Raw genomic sequence first — 19,003 nt, 5'->3', positions numbered from 1 at the left:
AGAAGCTTTTTACCTTGATGTCATTCTATTTGTCCATTTTTGCTTTGGTTGCCTGTTCTTATGGGGTATTACTCAAGAAATATTTGCCCAGACCAATGTCCTGTAGATTTTCCCCAATGTTTTCTTGTAGCAGTTTCATACCTTGATGTATTAGATTTAGGTCTTTAATCCATTTTGAGTTGATTTTTGTATATGGCGAGAGATAGGGGTATAGTTTCATTCTTCTGCATATGGATATCCAGCTTTCCCAGCACCATTTATTGGAAAGACTGTCTTTACCCCAGTGTATGTTCTTGACACCTTTGTTAAAAATGAGTTCACTTTAGGTGTATGGATTTGTGTGTTGATCAATTGAAATGGTTGTATGGTTTTGGTCCTTTATTCTGTTGATATGATATATCACATTGATTTGCATATGTTGGTTAGGATAGCTTTGGCTATTCTGGGTCTTTTGTGGTTCCATCTAAATTTTAGGATGGTATTTTCTATTTCTGTGAAGAATGTCATTGGTATTTTGACAGGGATTGCATTGAATATGTAGATTGCTTTCAGCAGTATAGACATTGTAATAAATTGATTCTTCTAATACATGATCATACAGTATTTTTCCATTTTTGAAAGTCCTCTTCAATTTCTTTCATCAGTGTTTTATAGTTTTCATTATAGACATCTTTCACTTGTTTGGTTATGTTCATTCCTAGGTATTTAATTTTATGTGTGGCTGTTGTAAATGGGATTACTTTTTAATTTCTTTTTCACATTTTTCACTTTTGGCATAAAGAAATGCTACTGATTTGTGTATGTTGATTTTGTATCCTGCAACTTTAGTGAGTTTACGAGTTCTAATAGTTTTCTTGTGGAGTCTTTAAGTTTTTCCAAATATAAAATCATATCCTTTGCAAACAAGGATTATTTGACTTCTTCCTTTCCAAGTTGGATGCCCTTTATTTCTTTCTCTTGTCTGATTGCTTTAGCTAGGACTTCCAGTACTGTGTTTAATAAGAGGGGTGAAAGTGTGCATCCTTGTTGTCTTCCAGATCTGAAGAAAGGCTATCAGTTTTTCCCCATTCAGTATGATGCTAGTTGTGGGTCTTTCATATATGGTTTTTATTATGTTGAAGTACATTCCTTCTATCCACAGCTTTTTGAGGGTTTTTATCATGAAAGGATATTGAATTTTATCAAATGTTTTTTCAGCATCAATTGAAATGATTGTATGGTTTTGATCCTTTATTCTGTTGATATGTTGAACCATCTTGGCATCCCAGGGATAAATCTCACTTGGTCATGATGTGAGATTATTCTAATATATTGTTGAATTTGGTTTGCTAGTATTTTGTTGAGGATTTTTGCATCAAAATTCATCAGAGATATTGGCCTGTAGTTTTCTTTTATGGATGTGTCTTTGTCTGGTTTTGTTATAAGGGTAATACTGGCCTTGCAGAATGAGTTTGGAAGTATTCCTTCCTCCTCCATTTTTTTGAATAGTTTGAGTAGGATTGATATTAGCTCTTCCTGAAATGTTTGGTAGAATTCATCAGTGTAGCCATTGGATCCCAGGCTTTTCTTTACTGGGAGACTTTTTATTACAACTTCCATCTCATTACTTGTTATTGGTCTGTTCAGGTTTTGGATTTCTTCCTCGTTCAATCTTGGTAGGTTGTATGTGTCTAGGAATTTGTCCATTTCTTCTAAATTTTCCATTTCATTGGCATATAGTTGTACATAGTAGCCACTAATGAACCTCTGAATTTCTGCAGTATCAGTTGTAAAAGCTCCTTTTGCATTTCTAATTTTATTTATTTGGATCTTCTTTTTTTCATAGTCTGGTGAAATGTAAGTTCTGTTGAACTTTTCAAGAAAGCAACTTTTTGCTTCATTGATCTTTTGTATTGATTTTCTCATTTCAGTTTTATTTAATTATGCTCTGATCTTGTTTTCTTCCACTAATTTGGGTTTGTTTTGCTCTTGCCTTTCTAATTCTTTAAGATGCATCATTAGGTTGCTTATTTGACTTTTTTCTTCTTTTTTGTTGGAGGCACTTATAGCTGTAAACATCCCTCTTACTACTGCTTTTGCTGTATCCCTTAGGTTTTGTTATGTTTTGTTTCTATTTTCATTTGCTTCGAGAAATTTTTCAATTTTCTTCTTAATTTCTTCATTGACACATTGGTAATTGAAGAACATGCTGTTTAATTTCTATGTATTTGTATAGCTTCCAAAATCATTCTTGTTATTAATTTCTAGTTTTCTTCCATTGTGGACAGAAAAGATGCTAGATATTGTTTATTTGGATGTTTTAAGACTTGTTTTGTGACCTAACGTATAATCTATCCTTGAGAATGATCCACGTGCTGAGGAAAAGAATGTGTATTCTGCAGCTGTTGGATTACATGTTCTGTAAATATCTATTAGATCCATTTGATCTACAGTGCAGATTAAGTCCAATATTTCTTTGTTGATTTTCTATCTAGAAGATTTGTCCAGTGCTGAAAGTGGGGTGTTGAAGTCTCTAGCTATTATTGTACTGCAGCCTATCTGTCCCTTTAGCTCTAATAATATTTGGTTTATATATCTGGGTACTCCAGTGTTGAGTGCATACGTATTTAAAATTGTTATATTGTCTTGCTGGATTGACTCCTTTATCATTATATAGTGACCTTCTTTGTCTCTTCTTATTGTTTTTGTCTCAAAATTGATTTTGTCTGATATAAAGATAGCTACTCCTGTGGTTTCTTTGGTTTCCATTGACATGGAATATCTTTTCCCATCCTTTTTTCAGTTTACATATATCTTTATAGGTAAAGTATGTTTCTTATAAACAACAGATCAATGGATTTTGCTGCTATGGGATAAGACTTTTGGGGATGTTGTGATGGGGTGAACCTATTTTGCATATGAGAAGGACAGGAATTTTGTGGGACCAGAGGGCAGACTTATGGGTTGGATTGTGTCCCCACAAAATTCATATGATGAAGTCCTAACCCTCAGGACTTCTGAATATGACCTTATTTGGAAATAGGGTCATAGCAGATGTAACTGATAAGGATGAGTTCATACTTTCATAGAGAGCTAAGTCTGGTGAAAGAGACAGACTTTTAAACTTGTAATTTCAGTATGATATAGTGAATGCCATGATAGAAGTTTATTCACAGTACTATAATAGCATATACAAGGGGCAGTTAGCCTTGGCAAGAGATCAGGGGAAGCTTCTTGTAGGAAATTATGCTGGGGCTAAATCTTGAAGGATAAGTAAGAGTTAACCAGGCAAGTGAAAGGGACATAGGATTGTTCCAGGCAGAAAGAAAAGCATGAAGGTTTAAAGCACCATGGGGCTAATAAAAAACTATGAACCGAAATTGGAAAGGCAGGCCAGATTGTTTTCCATAATTTTTGAACAAAGAAAACATAAAAACTAGGCCATTGCATTTATTTTATTTTTACTTATTTATTTTTAATTTTTGTAAGTATATGTTAGGTACACATATTCATGAAGTACATGAGATGTTTTGATACCGGCACACAATGCATAATAATCACATCATGGAGAATGGGGTATCCATCCTCTCAAGCATTCATCCTTTGTGTTACAAACAAATTACACAGTCTTTTAGCTATTTTAAAATGTACAGTGAAGTTATTATGGACTATAGTCACCCTGTTGTGCTATCAAATAGTAGGACTTATTCAATCTTTCTATATTTTTGTACCTATCAACCATCCATACCTCTCCCAAACTCCCCCACTCCCCTTCCCAGCCTCTGGTAACCATTCTTCCTCTATTCTCTATCTCCATGAGTTGGGCTGTTTTAATTTTTAGCTCTCACAAATAAGTGAGAACATGCAATGTTTATGTTTCTGTGCCTATCTTATTTCCACTTAACACAATGATCTCCAGTTCCATCCATGTCATTGCAAATGACAGGATCTTATTCATTTTATGCCTAATAGTACTCCATTGTGTATATGTACCACATTTTCTTTGTCCATTCATCTGTTGATGGACTCTTAGGTTGCTTCCAAACCTTAGGTATTGTAAAATATGCTGCAACAAATATGGAAGTACAGCTATCTCTTTGATATACTGATTTTCTTTCTTTTGGGTATATACCAAGCAGGGGGGGATGCTCAATTATATGGTAGCTCAATTTTTAATTTTTGTAGAAACCTCCAAACTTTTCTCCATACTGGATATACTAACTTACATTCCTACCAACATTATACAGGGTTTTCTCTTTCTCCACATTCTTGTCAGCATTTGTTATTTGCCTGTCTTTTGGATTTAAACCATTTTTACTGGGATGAGATGATATCTCATTATAGTTTTGATTTGGATTTCTCTGATGATCAGTGATGTTGAGCACCTTTTCATATACCTGTTTGCCATTTGTTTGTCTTTTTTGAGAAATGTCTATTAGAGAAATTTCATTTCTCATAAAAATGTCAAATCTTTTCCCCATTTTTCATCAAATTATTAGCTTTTTTCCTTTACAGTTTTGTTTGAGCTCCTTATATATTCTGGTTATTAATCCCTTGTCAGATGAGTAGTTTGCAAATATTTTCTCCCATTCTGTGGGTTGTCTCTTCACTTTGATTATTTCATTTGCCGTGCATGCAATAAATTTTAAATTTCTGTCATAAAGAATAAAAATATTATCTTCAGTTAATATATAATAAAATTAATGCTCCATTTTATGGAATAATCCTTAAAATTCCAATCTATTGCAGTATTTGAGTTGTTTTATATATGGATATTTTTCATAATTATTAGTGTATTTTAATGTATTATTCAACAAACTTTACCTGTATATTTTCTAAATTTATTGAATTAGAATAAATTCTGAATAGAACCAATTGATTTGTTTTTCATTTGAGGCTCTTTTTATGATGATTGGTTATACTCTTCTTATTCTTCATAGAGTTGCTGTACCTCAACCAGGAGCTTCTGTACAAACAAAGGGAATTAAACCAGGCATGCCAAGCATCTTCAACCGTATGTTACTGTTTGTTATCATTATTTATTAAAACTGTATGAAACATTATTCTATGAAGATTACTATTTAATTACTAAGCACAAGTAATACGAGCTTAGAATGTATGCTTGGCATATAGTAATATTAGCTTAGGTCACTGTCAAAAATGTACTGATCAATTTGGTATCATCCCAAAAGTGAAAATAATTATAAACAAACTTATACTTATCAGTTTGTTTCATTAGCAATAGCATATCTCTTCAAATGTACTATTTTTAATAGAAGAATAAGTAGGAAATTTAATTTTTAATTGACAGCAAATACGGATATCTCTTAAAAGTAAATTGTATCTTCTTTCTTTGCTATTGGGTTCACTGGTTTGAACTTTGGCCTCATTTCCGAGGTGATTTTGTAATACAATTTTTTTCTGGTGGGGTGTCCATAGGGTCGTTTGGTTTAAGTCAGATCTTAGGTATCATCTCTCTGGATTAGACTTTTTATCACCTTATTTCCTTGCTTTGCTTTTGGTGTTATTTTGTTTTCATCCTCCACCTAGACAAAAGTGATACTGTCATTTTATTGAATACTGCCTTGTTAAATTTAATGTCTCAATGAACTTTTCCAAAGTATTTAAATATGACTTTTGTTGATTGTTACATGATATAAAATTGGGGCATTGTGAACAAGTCCATTCTAAACATTTTAAGTCTTTTTAGAAACATAATACCCATCTGTGCTTACCTATTAGATTTATGTGGGTTAGTTAATAATAGATTTTTATTCATTTTTCATGTCATATTCTAGATTGATTATTCTCTATAAGGCTGAATACTTTGTCCAAAAGTTTCAATGAGAACTTTAGATGATTTCAGTAAAAAATGTAATTTTGGGACTTAGGGAGAAAAATATTATTTTTTCCCAGCTAAGCATAATTTGAAATTAAAAAATGTTCCTCAGACAATGGATCTTGCCTGGATTCTAAATTGTAAAAATGAAGGAGAAAACCATAATTGTTCCAGGTTTTGTGATTCTCTGTTTAATATCCAAGAAAGCAATTAAATTCTATTCTTCAGCTTGTCAACTTGGTGATTAAACTTCGTAAAGATTTCTATATTAGCATCTGCTAAGATTATCCCCTCTCTTTTACCTGTAGAAGATAATATGGTACTTCTCACAATTGTATAATAATAGTACCAGCCATTTATTGAGCATTTATGTGTCAGGCACTGTGCTGGACTTTATGGACACATTTTGTTTATCCCACAGGGAGTGGTTATTTGAAATTAATCTCATGTTTTCCTTCCTATTCCATGCTGTTTTGGAGAAAGCTCTTGTTTAGATGTAGTTAATCATTCACTTGTTAACTAAAATTGAAAGATATAATTGATTGAGTCTTAGGCTAGAGAAAAAAATAAATCCAAGAATAGCCTGACAGACCAGTAGCAAAAGGAGGGATTGCCTTATGGTAAAACTGGCCAATTGAAAACCCACAAAAGAAAAACATTATAATATAAGTGTCTAATCAAGCTCTAAACAAGAATGAAAAATCACCAGGTGCCAGAAACAAAAAAAGAATTTAAATTTAATAATGAGTAGGAACCAAAATTAAAAATGTTCATTGACATCTCAGAACTAGATAGAGGCCTTACTTTTCATAGGCTGGGGTATGATAACCACATGGGAAGGAGACTCCAGACCACAGGCCTCCTACTTGTGAAGAAGTAAAACTAATGTAAAGTTGGAAGTTTACAGAAGGGCAGAAAAATTGTGACCATCAATGTGGAGAGGTATCAAAGAGCTTCCTATATCTCCTGGGCAATGGATGAGAAAAAGTCATCCGAGAGAAAGTGGAATCCCAGACCTGTGCAGCATGGAAGTGTGGTTGCAGTTCACATGATTAAAATGGTGAGGCTACTGAACTAAGGAGTTAACACTAATATCTGGTCCAAAATCAGTGAAATCAAGACCCTAAGGTCTAGACAAAGGCAGTTGTGAAATTTCCTAAAAGAGAGATTTCTTGTATCCCAGGGTGCTTGGGATTCCCTTGGAAAACAATGTCTACAGAAAATGGATTCATGGTTAAAAATTACAAACTTCCAAAGGAAATGAGCTACTACTGAAGGACAATGTGATCAGATGTAACACATGGAAGAATTTATACCCCAGGAACTAGAAATACTAGGCCAATCAGAAAGAGGCTTTTAAACATATTTTTATTATTTTTATAATTTTTTTATAGAGATAGTGTCTCACTATGTTTCCCAAGTTGATCTCAAACTCCTGGCCTCAAGTGATCCTCCAGCCTCAGCCTCCCAAAGTGCTGGGATTACAGGTTTGAGCCACCACATCCAGCTCTAAAATAAACACACTTAAAAAGTTAAAGGAATAAATAAAAATCAGTAAGTCTGAAACAGTTCAATATGAAGAAAAAACTGACATGTGAAAAAGGTATCCATGCACACACTGATCAGTCGATGATGAGTAGAATAATAGATAAATGCAGATGAAGAAATAATTTAATGTGTTTGGAGATACTGAGGAAATCACACCAGAGAGTGGTAAAGAGTTTAGAAAGGTAAAATATAAGTTGAGAGACATGGTAGATAGGATGAGAAAGTTCAATTTATATCAATAAAGGTTCAGGAGGACAGAACAGAGATAGGAAGAAGCAGTATTTTAAGAGGGTATTTTTTCAAAATTATATATATATATATATATATGTATACATATATGAATTTTTTAAGTTGAAGGATCACAGTGAATTCCAAGTAGAATAAAAATAATCTGTATCTAGACATATGATATGTGATAAATGATACAGACCATGATAGTGAACCATAGAGCATCAAAGATAAACATCCTTAAAACTAGCAGAGATAAAAGACAGATTCATCAACAAAGAAAACAAAATTAGATGGAAAAATTTCCCAAAAACAATAATGCTTTAGACAGTGAAATGTCTTCAAAGTGTTAAGATAATTCCTAACCTGGAATTTTATGTCTACCTAAAAAATCAAGCAAGAGTGAGGGTGAAATACAGATATTTTCAGATAGTCAGAGACTAAAAGAGTTATTACTTGTAGAGTCTCAATGAATGAATTACTAAAGAATTCTGAGAGATGGAAAATCAAACCAAAAGGAAATATCAGAATGGAAGAAGCAATGGTAAGCAAAGAAGTTAGTAAAATATTGGTAAATATAAATAAATATGTTCAGTAGAAATTAATAACGATGATAATGCATTATTTCATGGGATTTGAAACAAAGTAGAATGAAAATATTATTTAAGGTCAAATGGATGGAAAGATGAGAATTAAAGCATTCTAAGATAATTGTATCTTTATGGAAAATAGTAGAGATTTATATACTGCAGACTTTGTAAATTTAAACATGTGAGTTAAAAAATTTAAGATCGAGCTGAAAGAATAGGATAGAATGTATAACTTCTGAAGCAGCACAGAAAAAATGAGGAGGAATTATGAAAAATTTTTCAGGGCAGTAAAATAGAAAAAAGGGAGTTTTATAAAAAGCAAAGAAAAGGCTTGATTGAGATAAAACATGGGCTGGGCATGGTGGCTTATGTCTGTGATTCCTGCACTTGGGGAGTCTGAGACAGGAAGATTACTTGAGGTCAGGAGTTCAAGACCAATCTGGGCAACATAATGGGACTCTATCTCTCTCTTCTTTTTAAGATAATACACAAAATAATATAGCTGAGATAATTCTGAATGATCAACAATTTCAATAAATGTAAACGTATTAAACTTTCATATTTCAATCTTAAAAATTAATCCAGTTACATCCTACATATAAGAGACACACTTCAGCCTGGTGCAGTGGCATGCACCTATAGTCCTAGCTACTCAGGAAGCTGAGGCAGGAGGATCACTTGAGCCCAGGAGTTTGAGACTGTAGTGTGCTATGATCATGTCTGTGAATAGCCACTGCACTTTAGCCTGGGCAACAGAGTGAGAACCCACCTCAAAAAAATTTTTTTAAGAGAGAGACATACTTAAGCAAAATTATATGAAAGGTTAAAAATAAAGGTATGGCAAAATGTATACCTGATATATACTAACCAAGAGAAAAGTGGTATAACAATATTCATATGAAGTAAATAGAATTTAAGGTAAAAACTATAAGTAAAGGTAAATAGGGACAATATAGAATATATAGGATGATAAGTGGACATTCCACTAAGAATACAATAACAATCATGAATGTATATAACATATAATATAATATTAAAAAGGTAAATAACCTGGTAGATTTTAAAAGAGCAGTTGATGCACTTAACAATCATGGTGCACTCCTCTTAAAATAATAGAACAAGGAGACAAAAACATCATTAAATGCACACACACACACACACACACACCACTGAAAACCAGGATAAATGAAATCTTAAAAGAAGCGGAAGAGAAAAGAAAAAATACACATAAGTCACAAAGGAGCAAAGACAAGCATTACAGCAGATGTCTCTTAAGAAATTATATAATCACGGAGCATGCCTGTATTACCTGTGACTTGGGAGGCTGAGGCAGGAGAATTGCTTGAACTCAGGAGGCGGAGGTTGCAGTGAGCCAAAATTACACCACTGCACTCCAGCCTGGGTGACAGAGTCAGATTCTGTCAAAAAAAAATCCTGTGAACTTAGAATTCTATACACAGTGGATATAACTTTTAAAAATAAAGGCAAAATAAAGACAAAACCTGAGAGATTTCATCACCACCAGACCTACACAATGAAAAATATTAAAGGAAGTTCTTCAGGCAGAAAACGTGTAACACCTGATAGAAATTTTGATCTAAATAAAGGAAGATAAAGCACTAGAAATAGTAAATAGGTGGGTAAAATAAAATACATTTTCTCATTTTTCTTTTAGATCAGAAATAGTAAAAATATATTGTGGAGTTTATAGTTTATATAGAAGTAAAGTGTTATGAAAAAATAGCATGATAACTGAAGGGAATATGGAAATACACTGTTCTAAAATTCTTACACTACATGCATGAAGATGCATAGCATCATTTGAAGGTAGATTGTAGTAAGTTAATGTTGTATATTATAGACCTTAGAGAAAACACTAAAAAAAAAAAAAAGTGTAGCTAATCAATAGCAGGGTTTAATGGGATTATTTTTTATTTTATTTTATTTTATTTTATTATACGTTTAAGTTCTGGGATACATTTGCAGAACGTGCAGGTTTGTTACATAGGTATATACGTGCCATGGTGGTTTGCTGCACCCATCAACCCATCATCTGCATTAGGTATTTCTCCTAATGCTATCCCTCTCCTAGCCCCCAACTTGCTGACAGGCACCCAGTGTGTGATATTCCCCTCCCTGTGTCCATGTGTGCTCATTGTTCAACTCCCACTTATTAGTGAGAACATGCGGTGTTTGGTTTTCTGTTCTTGTGTTAATTTGCTGAGAATGATGGTTTCCAGCTTCATCCATATCCCTGCAAATGACATGAACTCATCCGTTTTTATGGCTGCATAGTATTCCATGGTGTATATGTGCCACATTTTCTTTATCCAGTCTATCATTGATGGGCATTTGGGATGGTTCCAAGTCTTTGCTATTGTGAACAGTGCCTCAATAAATATACATGTGCATATGTCTTTATAGCAGAATAATTTACAATCCTTTGAGTATATACCCAGTAATGGGATTGCTGGGTCAAATGGTATTTCTGGTTCTAGATCCTTGAGGAATCACCACACTGTCTTCCACAATGGTTGAACTAATTTACACTTCCACCAACAGTGTAAATGTATTCCTCTTTCTCCACATCCTCTCCCGCATATGTTGTTTCCTGACTTTATAATGATCACCATTCTAACTGGCATGAGACGGTATCTTATTGTGGTTTTGATTTGCATTTCTGTAATGACCAGTAATGATGAGCTTTTTTTCATATGTTTGTTGGATGCATAAATGTCTTCTTTTGAGAAGTGTCTGTTCATATCCTTCACCCACTTCTTGAGTGGTTTTTTTTTTTTTTTTCTTGTAAATTTGTTTAAGTGACCAATGGAACAGAATAGAAGCCTCAGAAATAACACCACACATCAACAACCATCTGATCTTTGACAAACCTGAGAAAAACAAGAAATGGGGAAGGGATTCCCCATTTAATAAGTGGTGTTGGGAAAACTGACTAGCCACATGCAGAAAACTGACACTGGACCCCTTCCTTACACCTTATACAAAAATTAATTCAAGATGGATTAAAGACTTAAACGTAAGACCTAAATCCATAACAACCCTAGAAAAAAACCTAGGCAATATCACTCAGGACATAGGCATGAGCAAAGACTTTATGACTAAAACACCAGAAGCAATGGCAACAAAAGCCAAAATTGACAAATGGGATCTAATTAAACTAAAGAGCTTCTGCACAGCAAAAGAGACTATCACCAGAATGAACAGGCAACCTACAGAATGGGAGAAAATTTTTGCAATCTGTCCATCTGATGAAAGGCTAGTATCCAGAATCTACCAAGGGATCATTTTTTGTTTTTTCTTTTTTTTTTTTTTCTTTTTTTTATTTTATTTTATTTTTATTAAACTTTAAGTTCTAGGGTACATGTGCATAACGTGCAGGTTTGTTACATATGTATACATGTGCCATGTTGGTGTGCTGCACCCATCAACTCGTCAGCACCCATCAATTCATCATTTATATCAGGTATAACTCCCCAATGCAATCCCTCCCCCCTCCCCCCCCCATGATAGGCCCCGTTGTGTGATGTTCCCCTTCCCGAGTCCAAGTGAGCTCATTGTTCAGTTCCCACCTATGAGTGAGAACATGCGGTGTTTGGTTTTCTCTTCTTGTGATAGTTTGCTAAGAATGATGGTTTCCAGCTGCATCCATGTCCCTACAAAGGACGCAAACTCATCCTTTTTTATGGCTGCATAGTATTCCATGGTGTATATGTGCCACATTTTCTTAATCCAGTCTGTCACTGATGGACATTTGGGTTGATTCCAAGTCTTTGCTATTGTGAATTGTGCCGCAATAAACATACGTGTGCATGTGTCTTTGTAGTAGCATAATTTATAATCCTTTGGGTATATACCCAGTAGTGGGATGGCTGGGTCATATGGTACATCTAGTTCTAGATCCTTGAGGAATCGCCATACTGTTTTCCATAATGGTTGAACTAGATTACAATCCCACCAACAGTGTAAAAGTGTTCCTGAGGATCATTTTTTAAAACATTCAATCGAAGAGAAGGCAGGAAAAGAGAAAATCGATCTAAGGAATAGATGACTCAAGGAGAAACAATAGAAAAGTAGTAAATTTAAGCCCTTCCATGGTTAATTGCACGCATACCTCAGAGATACTGTGGGTTTAGTGCCAAACCATTAGAATAAAGTGAAAATTACAGTAGAGCGAATCACACAAATTTTTAAGTTTTTCAGGACATATAAAATTATGTTTACATTCTAATAAGTATGCAATATCATTAAATCCAAAAATGTACATACCTTAATTTAAAAATACTCTATTGCTAATAAATGTTAACCATCATCTGAGCCTTCAGTGAGTCATAGTCTTTCTGCTGGTGGAGGGTCTTGCCTTATGTTAATGGCTATGGCAGTTTCTTTTATTTTTAAGTTGTTACCAGCTTTATTTTTTCAGATTTTCTTTTTTTATTATACTTTAAGTTCTAGGGTACATGTGCACAATGTGCAGGTTTGTTACAAATGTATACATGTGCCATGTTGGTGTGCTGCACCTGTTAACTCATCATTTACATTAGGTGTATCTCCTAATGCTATCCCTTCCCCCACTCCCCAGCCCATGACAGGCCCCGGTGTGTGATGTTCCCCACCCTGTGTCCAAGTGTTCTCATTGTTCAATTCCCACCTATGAGTGAGAACATGTGGTGTTTGGTTTTTTGTCCTTGCGATAGTTTGCTCAGAATGATGGTTTCCAGCTTCATCCATGTCCCTACAAAGGACATGAGCTCATCCTTTTTTTTTTTATACTTTAAGTTCTAGGGTACATGTGCACAGCATGCAGGTTTGTTACATATATATACATGTGTCGTGTTGGTGTGCTGCACCCATTAACTCATCATTCACATTAGGTATTTCTCCTAATGCTATTCCTCCCCTCTACCCTCTCCCTACAATAGGACCTGGTGTGTAATGTTCCCCTTCCTGTGTCCAAGTGATCTCATTGTTCAATTCCCACCTATGAGTGAGAACATGCGGTGTTTGGTTTTCTGTTCTTGCGATAGTTTGCTGAGAATGATGGTTTCCAGCTGCATCCATCTCCCTACAAAGGACACACACTCATCCTTTTTATGGCTGTATAGTATTCCATGGTGTATATGTGCCACATTTTCTTAATCCAGTCTGTCACTGATGTACATTTGGATTGATTCCAAATCTTTGCTATTGCGAATAGTGCCACAATAAACATACGTGTGCATGTGTCTTTATAACATCATAACTTATAATCCTTTGGGTACATGCTCAATAATTGGATGGCTGGGTCAAATGGTATTTCTAGTTCTAGATCCTTGAGGAATTGCCACACTGTTTTCCACAATAGTTGAACTAGTTTACAGTCCCACCAACAGTGTAAAAGTGTTCCTATTTTTCCACATCTTCTCCAGCACCTGTTGTTTCCTGATGTTTCAATGATTGCCATTCTAACTGGTGTGAGATGGTATCTCATTGTGGTTTCGACTTGCATTTCTCTGATGGCGAGTGATGATGAGCATTTTTTCATGTGTCTGTTGTCTGTATGCATATCTTCTTTTGAGAAATGTCTGTTCATATCCTTTGCCCACTTTTTGATGGGGTTGTTTGTTTTTTTCTTGTAAATTTGATTGAGTTCCTTGTAGGTTCTGGATATTAGCCCTTTGTCCAATGAGTAGATTGCAAAAAGTTTCTCCCATTCTGTAGGTTGCCTGTTCACTCTGATGGTAGTTTCTTTTCCTGGGCAGAAGCTCTTTAGTTTAATTAGATTCCATTTGTCAATTTTGGCTTTTGTTGCCATTGTTTTTGGTGTTTTAGACATGAAGTCCTTGCCCATGTCTATGTCCTCAATGGTATTACCTAGGTTTTCTTCTAGGGTTTCTATGATTTTAGGTCTAATATTTAAGTCTCTAATCCATCTTGAATTAATTTTCGTATGAGGAGTAAGGAAAGAATCCAGTTTCAGCTTTCTACTTGTGGCTAGCCAATTTTCCCAGCACCATTTATTCAATAGGGAATCCTTTCCCCATTTCTTGTTTTTCTCAGGTTTGTCAAAGATCAGATGGCTGTAGATGTGTGGTATTATTTCTGAGGGCTCTGTTCTGTTCCATTGGTCTATATCTCTGTTTTGGTACCAGTACCATGCTGTTTTGGTTACTGTAGCCTTGTAGTACAGTTTGAAGTCAGGTAGCGTGATGCCTCCAGCTTTGTTCTTTTGGCTTAGGATTGTCTTGGCAATGCGGGCTCTTTTTTGGTTCCATATGAACTTTAAAGCAGTTTTTTCCAATTCTGTGAAGAAATTCATTGGTAGCTTGATGGGGATGGCATTGAATCTATAAATGACCTTGGGTAGTATGACCATTTTCACAATATTGAATCTTCCTATCCACGAGCATGGTAGGTTCTTCCATTTGTTTGTGTCCTCTTTTATTTCACTGAGCAGTGGTTTGTAGTTCTCCTTGAAGAGGTCCTTTACATCCCTTGTAAGTTGGATTCCTAGGTATTTTATTCTCTTAGAAGCAATTGTGAATGGGAGTTCACTCATGATTTGACTCTCTGTTTGTCTGTTACTGGTGTATAAGAATGCTTGTGATTTTTGCACATTAATTTTGTATCCTGAGACTTTGCTGAAGTTGCTTATCAGCTTAAGGAGATTTTGGGCTGAGACAGTGGGATTTTCTAAATATACAATCATGTCATCTGCAAACAGGGAGTATTTGACTTCTTCTTTTCCTAACTGAATACCCTTGATTTCTTTCTCTTGCCTGATTGCCCTAGCCAGAACTTCCAACACTATGTTGAATAGGAGTGGTGAGAGAGGGCATCCCTGTCTTGTGCCAGTTTTCAAAGGGAATGCTTCCAGTTTTTGCCCATTTAGTATGATATTGGTTGTGGGTTTCTCATAAATAGCTCTTATTATTTTGAGATACATTCCATCAATATCGAATATATTGAGAGGTTTTAGCATGAAGGGCTGTTGAATTTTGTCAAAGGCCTTTCCTGCATCTATTGAGATAATCATGTGGTTTTTGTCTTTGGTTCTGTTTATATGCTGGATTACATTTATTGATTTGCATATGTTGAACAAGTCTTGCCTCCCAGGGATGAAGCCCACTTGATCATGGTGGATAAGCTTTTTGATGTGCTGCTGGATTCGGTTTGCCAGTATTTTATTGAGGATTTTTGCATCGATGTTCATCAAGGATATTGGTCAAAAATTCTCCTTTTTTTGTTGTTATATCTCTGCCAGGCTTTGGTATCAGGATGATGTTGGCCTCGTAAAATGAGTTATGGAGGATTCCCTCTTTTTCTGTTGATTGGAATACTTTCAGAAGGAATGGTACCAACTCCTCCTTGTACCTCTGGTAGAATTCGTCTGTGAATCCATCTGGTCCTGGACTTTTTTTGGTTGGTAGGCTATTAATTATTGCCTCAATTTCAGAGCCTGCTATTGGTCTATTCTGGGATTCAACTTTTTCCTGGTTTAGTCTTGGGAGAGTGTAAGTGTCCAGGAAATTATTCATTCTTTCTAGATTTTCTAGTTGATTTGCGTAGAGGTGTTTATAGTATTCTCTGATGGTAATTTGTATTTCTGTGAGGTCGGTGGTGATATCCCCTTTATCACTTTTTATTGCATCTATTTGATTCTTCTCTCTTTTCTCTTTTCTTCTTTATTAGTCTTGCTAGTGGTCTATCAATTTTGTTGATCTTTTCAAAAAACCAGCTCCTGGATTCATTGATTTCTTGGAGGGTTTTTTTTTGCCTCTATCTCCTTCAGTTCTGCTCTGATCTTAGTTATTTCTTGTCTTATGCTAGCTTTTGAATGTGTTTGCTCTTGCTTCTCTAGTTCTTTTAATTGTGATGTTAGGGTGTCAATTTTAGATCTTTCCTGCTTTCTCTTGTGGGCATTTAGTGCTATAAATTTCCCTCTACACACTGCTTTAAATGTGTCCCAGAGATTCTGGTATGTTGTATCTTTGTTCTCATTGGTTTCAAAGAACATCTTTATTTCTGCCTTCATTTCGTTATGTACCCAGTAGTCATTCAGGAGCAGGTTGTTCAGTTTCCATGTAGTTGAGCGGTTTTGATTGAGTTTCTTAGTCCTGAGTTCTAGTTTGATTGCACTGTGGTCTGAGAGACAGTTTGTTACAATTTCTGTTCTTGTACATTTACTGAGGAGTGCTTTACTTCCAACTATGTGGTCACTTTTGGAATAAGTGTGATGTGGTGCTGAGAAGAATCTATATTCTGTTGCTTTGGGGTGGAGAGTTCTGTAGATGTCTATTAGGTCCACTTGGTGCAGAGTTGAGTTCAATTCCTGGATATCCTTGTTAACTTTCTGTCACATTGATCTGTCTAATGTTGACAGTGGGGTGTTAAAATCTCCCATTATTATTGTATGGGAGTCTAAGTCTCTTTGTAAGTCTCTAAGGACTTGCTTTATGAATCTGGGTGCTCCTGTATTGGGTGCATATATATTTAGGATAGTTAGCTCTTCCTGATGAATTGATCCCTTTACCATTATGTAATGGCCTTCTTTGTCTCTTTTGATCTTTGATGGTGTAAAGTCTGTTTTATCAGAAACTAGGATTGCAACCCCTGCTTTTTTTTGTTTTCCATTTGCTTGGTAGATCTTCCTCCATCCCTTTATTTTGAGCCTATGTGTGTCTCTGCGTGTGAAATGGGTCTCCTCAATACAACAAACTGATGGGTCTTGACTCTTTATCCAGTTTGCCTGTTTGTGTCTTTTAATTGGACCATTTAGTCCATTTACATTTAAGGTTAATATTGTTATGTGTGAACTTGATCCTGTCATTGTGATATTAGCTGGTTATTTTGCTCGTTAGTTGATGCAGTTTCTTCCTAGCATCGATGGACTTTACATTTTGGCATGTTTTTGCAATGGCTGGTACCTGTTTTTCCGTTCCATGTTTAGAGCTTCCTTCAGGATCTCTTGTAGTTCAGGCCTGGTGATGACAAAATCTCTCAGCATTTGCTTGTCTCTAAAGGATTTTATTTCTCCTTCATTTATGAAACTTAGTTTGGCTTGATATGAAATTCTGGGTTTAAAATTCTTTTCTTAAGAATGTTGAATATTGGCCCCCACTCTCTTCTGGCTTATAGAGTTTCTGCCGAGAGATCTGCTGTTAGTCTGATGGGCTTCCCTTTGTGGGTAACCCGACCTTTCTCTCTGGCTGCCCTTAACATTTTTTCCTTCATTTCAACTTTGGTGAATCTGACAATTATGTGTCTTGGAGTTGCTCTTCTTGAGGAGTATCTTTGTGGCATTCTCTGTATTTCCTGAATTTGAATGTTGGCCTTCCTTACTAGGTTGAGGAAGTTCTCCTGGATAATATCCCGCAGAGTGTTTTCCAACTTGGTTCCATTTTTCCCCTCACTTTCAGGCACACCAATCAGATGTAGATTTGGTCTTTTCACATAATCCCATACTTCTTGCAGGCTTTGTTCATTTCTTTTTATTCTTTTTTCTCTACACTTCTCTTCTTGCTTCATTTCATTCATTTGATCTTAAATCACTGATACTCTTTCTTCCAGTTGATTGAGTTGGTTACTGAAGCTTGTTCATTTGTCACGTAGTTCTCGTGTTATGGTTTTCATCTCTATCAGTTCTTTTAAGGACTTCTCTACTTTGGTTATTCTAGTTAGCCATTCATCAAATCTTTTTTCAAGGTTTTTAGTTTCTTTGCGCTGGTTACATAGTTCCTCCTTTAGCTCTGAGAAGTTTGATGGACTGAAGCCTTCTTCTCTCAACTCATCAAAGTCATTCTCCGTCCAGCTTTGTTCCATTGCAGGCAATGAGCTGCATTCCTTTGGAGGGGGAGATGCGCTCTGATTTTTTGAATGTCCAGCTTTTCTGCACTGCTTTTTCCCTATCTCTGTGGTTTTATCTGCCTTTGTTCTTTGATGATGGTGACGTACTGATGGGGTTTTGGTGTGGGTGTCCTTCCTGTTCGTTAGTTTTCCTTCTAACAGTCAGGACCCTCAGCTGCAGGTCTGTTGGAGTTTGCTTGAGGTCCACTCCAGACCCTGTTTGCCTGGGTATCAGCAGCGGAGGCTGCAGAAGATAGAATCTTGCTGAACAGCAAGTGTTGCTGTCTGATTCTTGCTCTGGAAGCTTCGTCTCAGGGGTGTACCCAGCCATGTGAGGTGTGAGGTGTCGGTCTGCACCTAGTGGGGGATGTCTCCCAGTTAGGCTCCTCAGGGGTCAGGAACCCACTTGAGCAGGCAGTCTGTCTATTCTCAGATCTCAGTCTCTGTCCTAGGAGATTCACTGCTCTCTTCAAAGCTGTCAGATAGGGATATTTACCTCTGCCGAGGTTTCTGCTGCTTTTTGTTTAGCTATGCTCTGTCCCCAGAGTTGGAGTCTACAGAGGCAGGCCGGCCTTCTTGAGCTGTGGTGGGCTTCATCCAATTCGAGCTTTCCAGTGACTTTGTTTACCTACTTAAGCCTCAGCAATGGCGGGAGCCCCTCCCCCAGCCTCGCTGCCACCTTGCAGTTAGATCTCAGACTGCTGTGCTAGCAATGAGGGAGGCTCTGTGGGTGTGGGAACCTCCAGGTCAGGTGTGGGATATAATCTCCTGGTGTGCCATTTGCTGGGACCCTTGGTAAAGTGCAGCATTAGGGTGAGAGTTACCTGATTTTCCAGGTGTTGTATGTCTCAATTTCCTTTGGCTAGGAAAGGGAATTCCCTTCCCCCTTGCACTTCCCAGGTGAGGCGATGCCTTGCCCTGCTTCAGCTCTCACTGGTCAGGCTTCACCCGTGGACCAGCACCAACTGTCCGACAC

The 19,003-nt window shown here is 36.2% G+C and overlaps 1 protein-coding gene across 2 annotated transcripts in view; it reads left to right on the top strand.

Annotated features, from left to right (window-relative positions):
* RADX (RPA1 related single stranded DNA binding protein, X-linked) overlaps nucleotides 1-19,003 on the top strand; it is a 75,281-nt gene that overhangs the window by 32,551 nt on the left and 23,727 nt on the right. For both annotated transcript variants that reach the window (XM_023203106.1, XM_023203105.2), the window contains one exon: nucleotides 4,920-4,993. In XM_023203106.1, the coding sequence (XP_023058874.1) occupies nucleotides 4,920-4,993 (74 nt within the window). The remainder of the gene's footprint in view (nucleotides 1-4,919; nucleotides 4,994-19,003) is intronic.

The sequence above is a fragment of the Piliocolobus tephrosceles genome, chromosome 12 (genome assembly GCF_002776525.5).
Source record: "Piliocolobus tephrosceles isolate RC106 chromosome 12, ASM277652v3, whole genome shotgun sequence".
Classification (NCBI taxonomy): domain Eukaryota; kingdom Metazoa; phylum Chordata; class Mammalia; order Primates; family Cercopithecidae; genus Piliocolobus; species Piliocolobus tephrosceles.
This window is presented reverse-complemented; position numbering and strand designations above follow the sequence as displayed.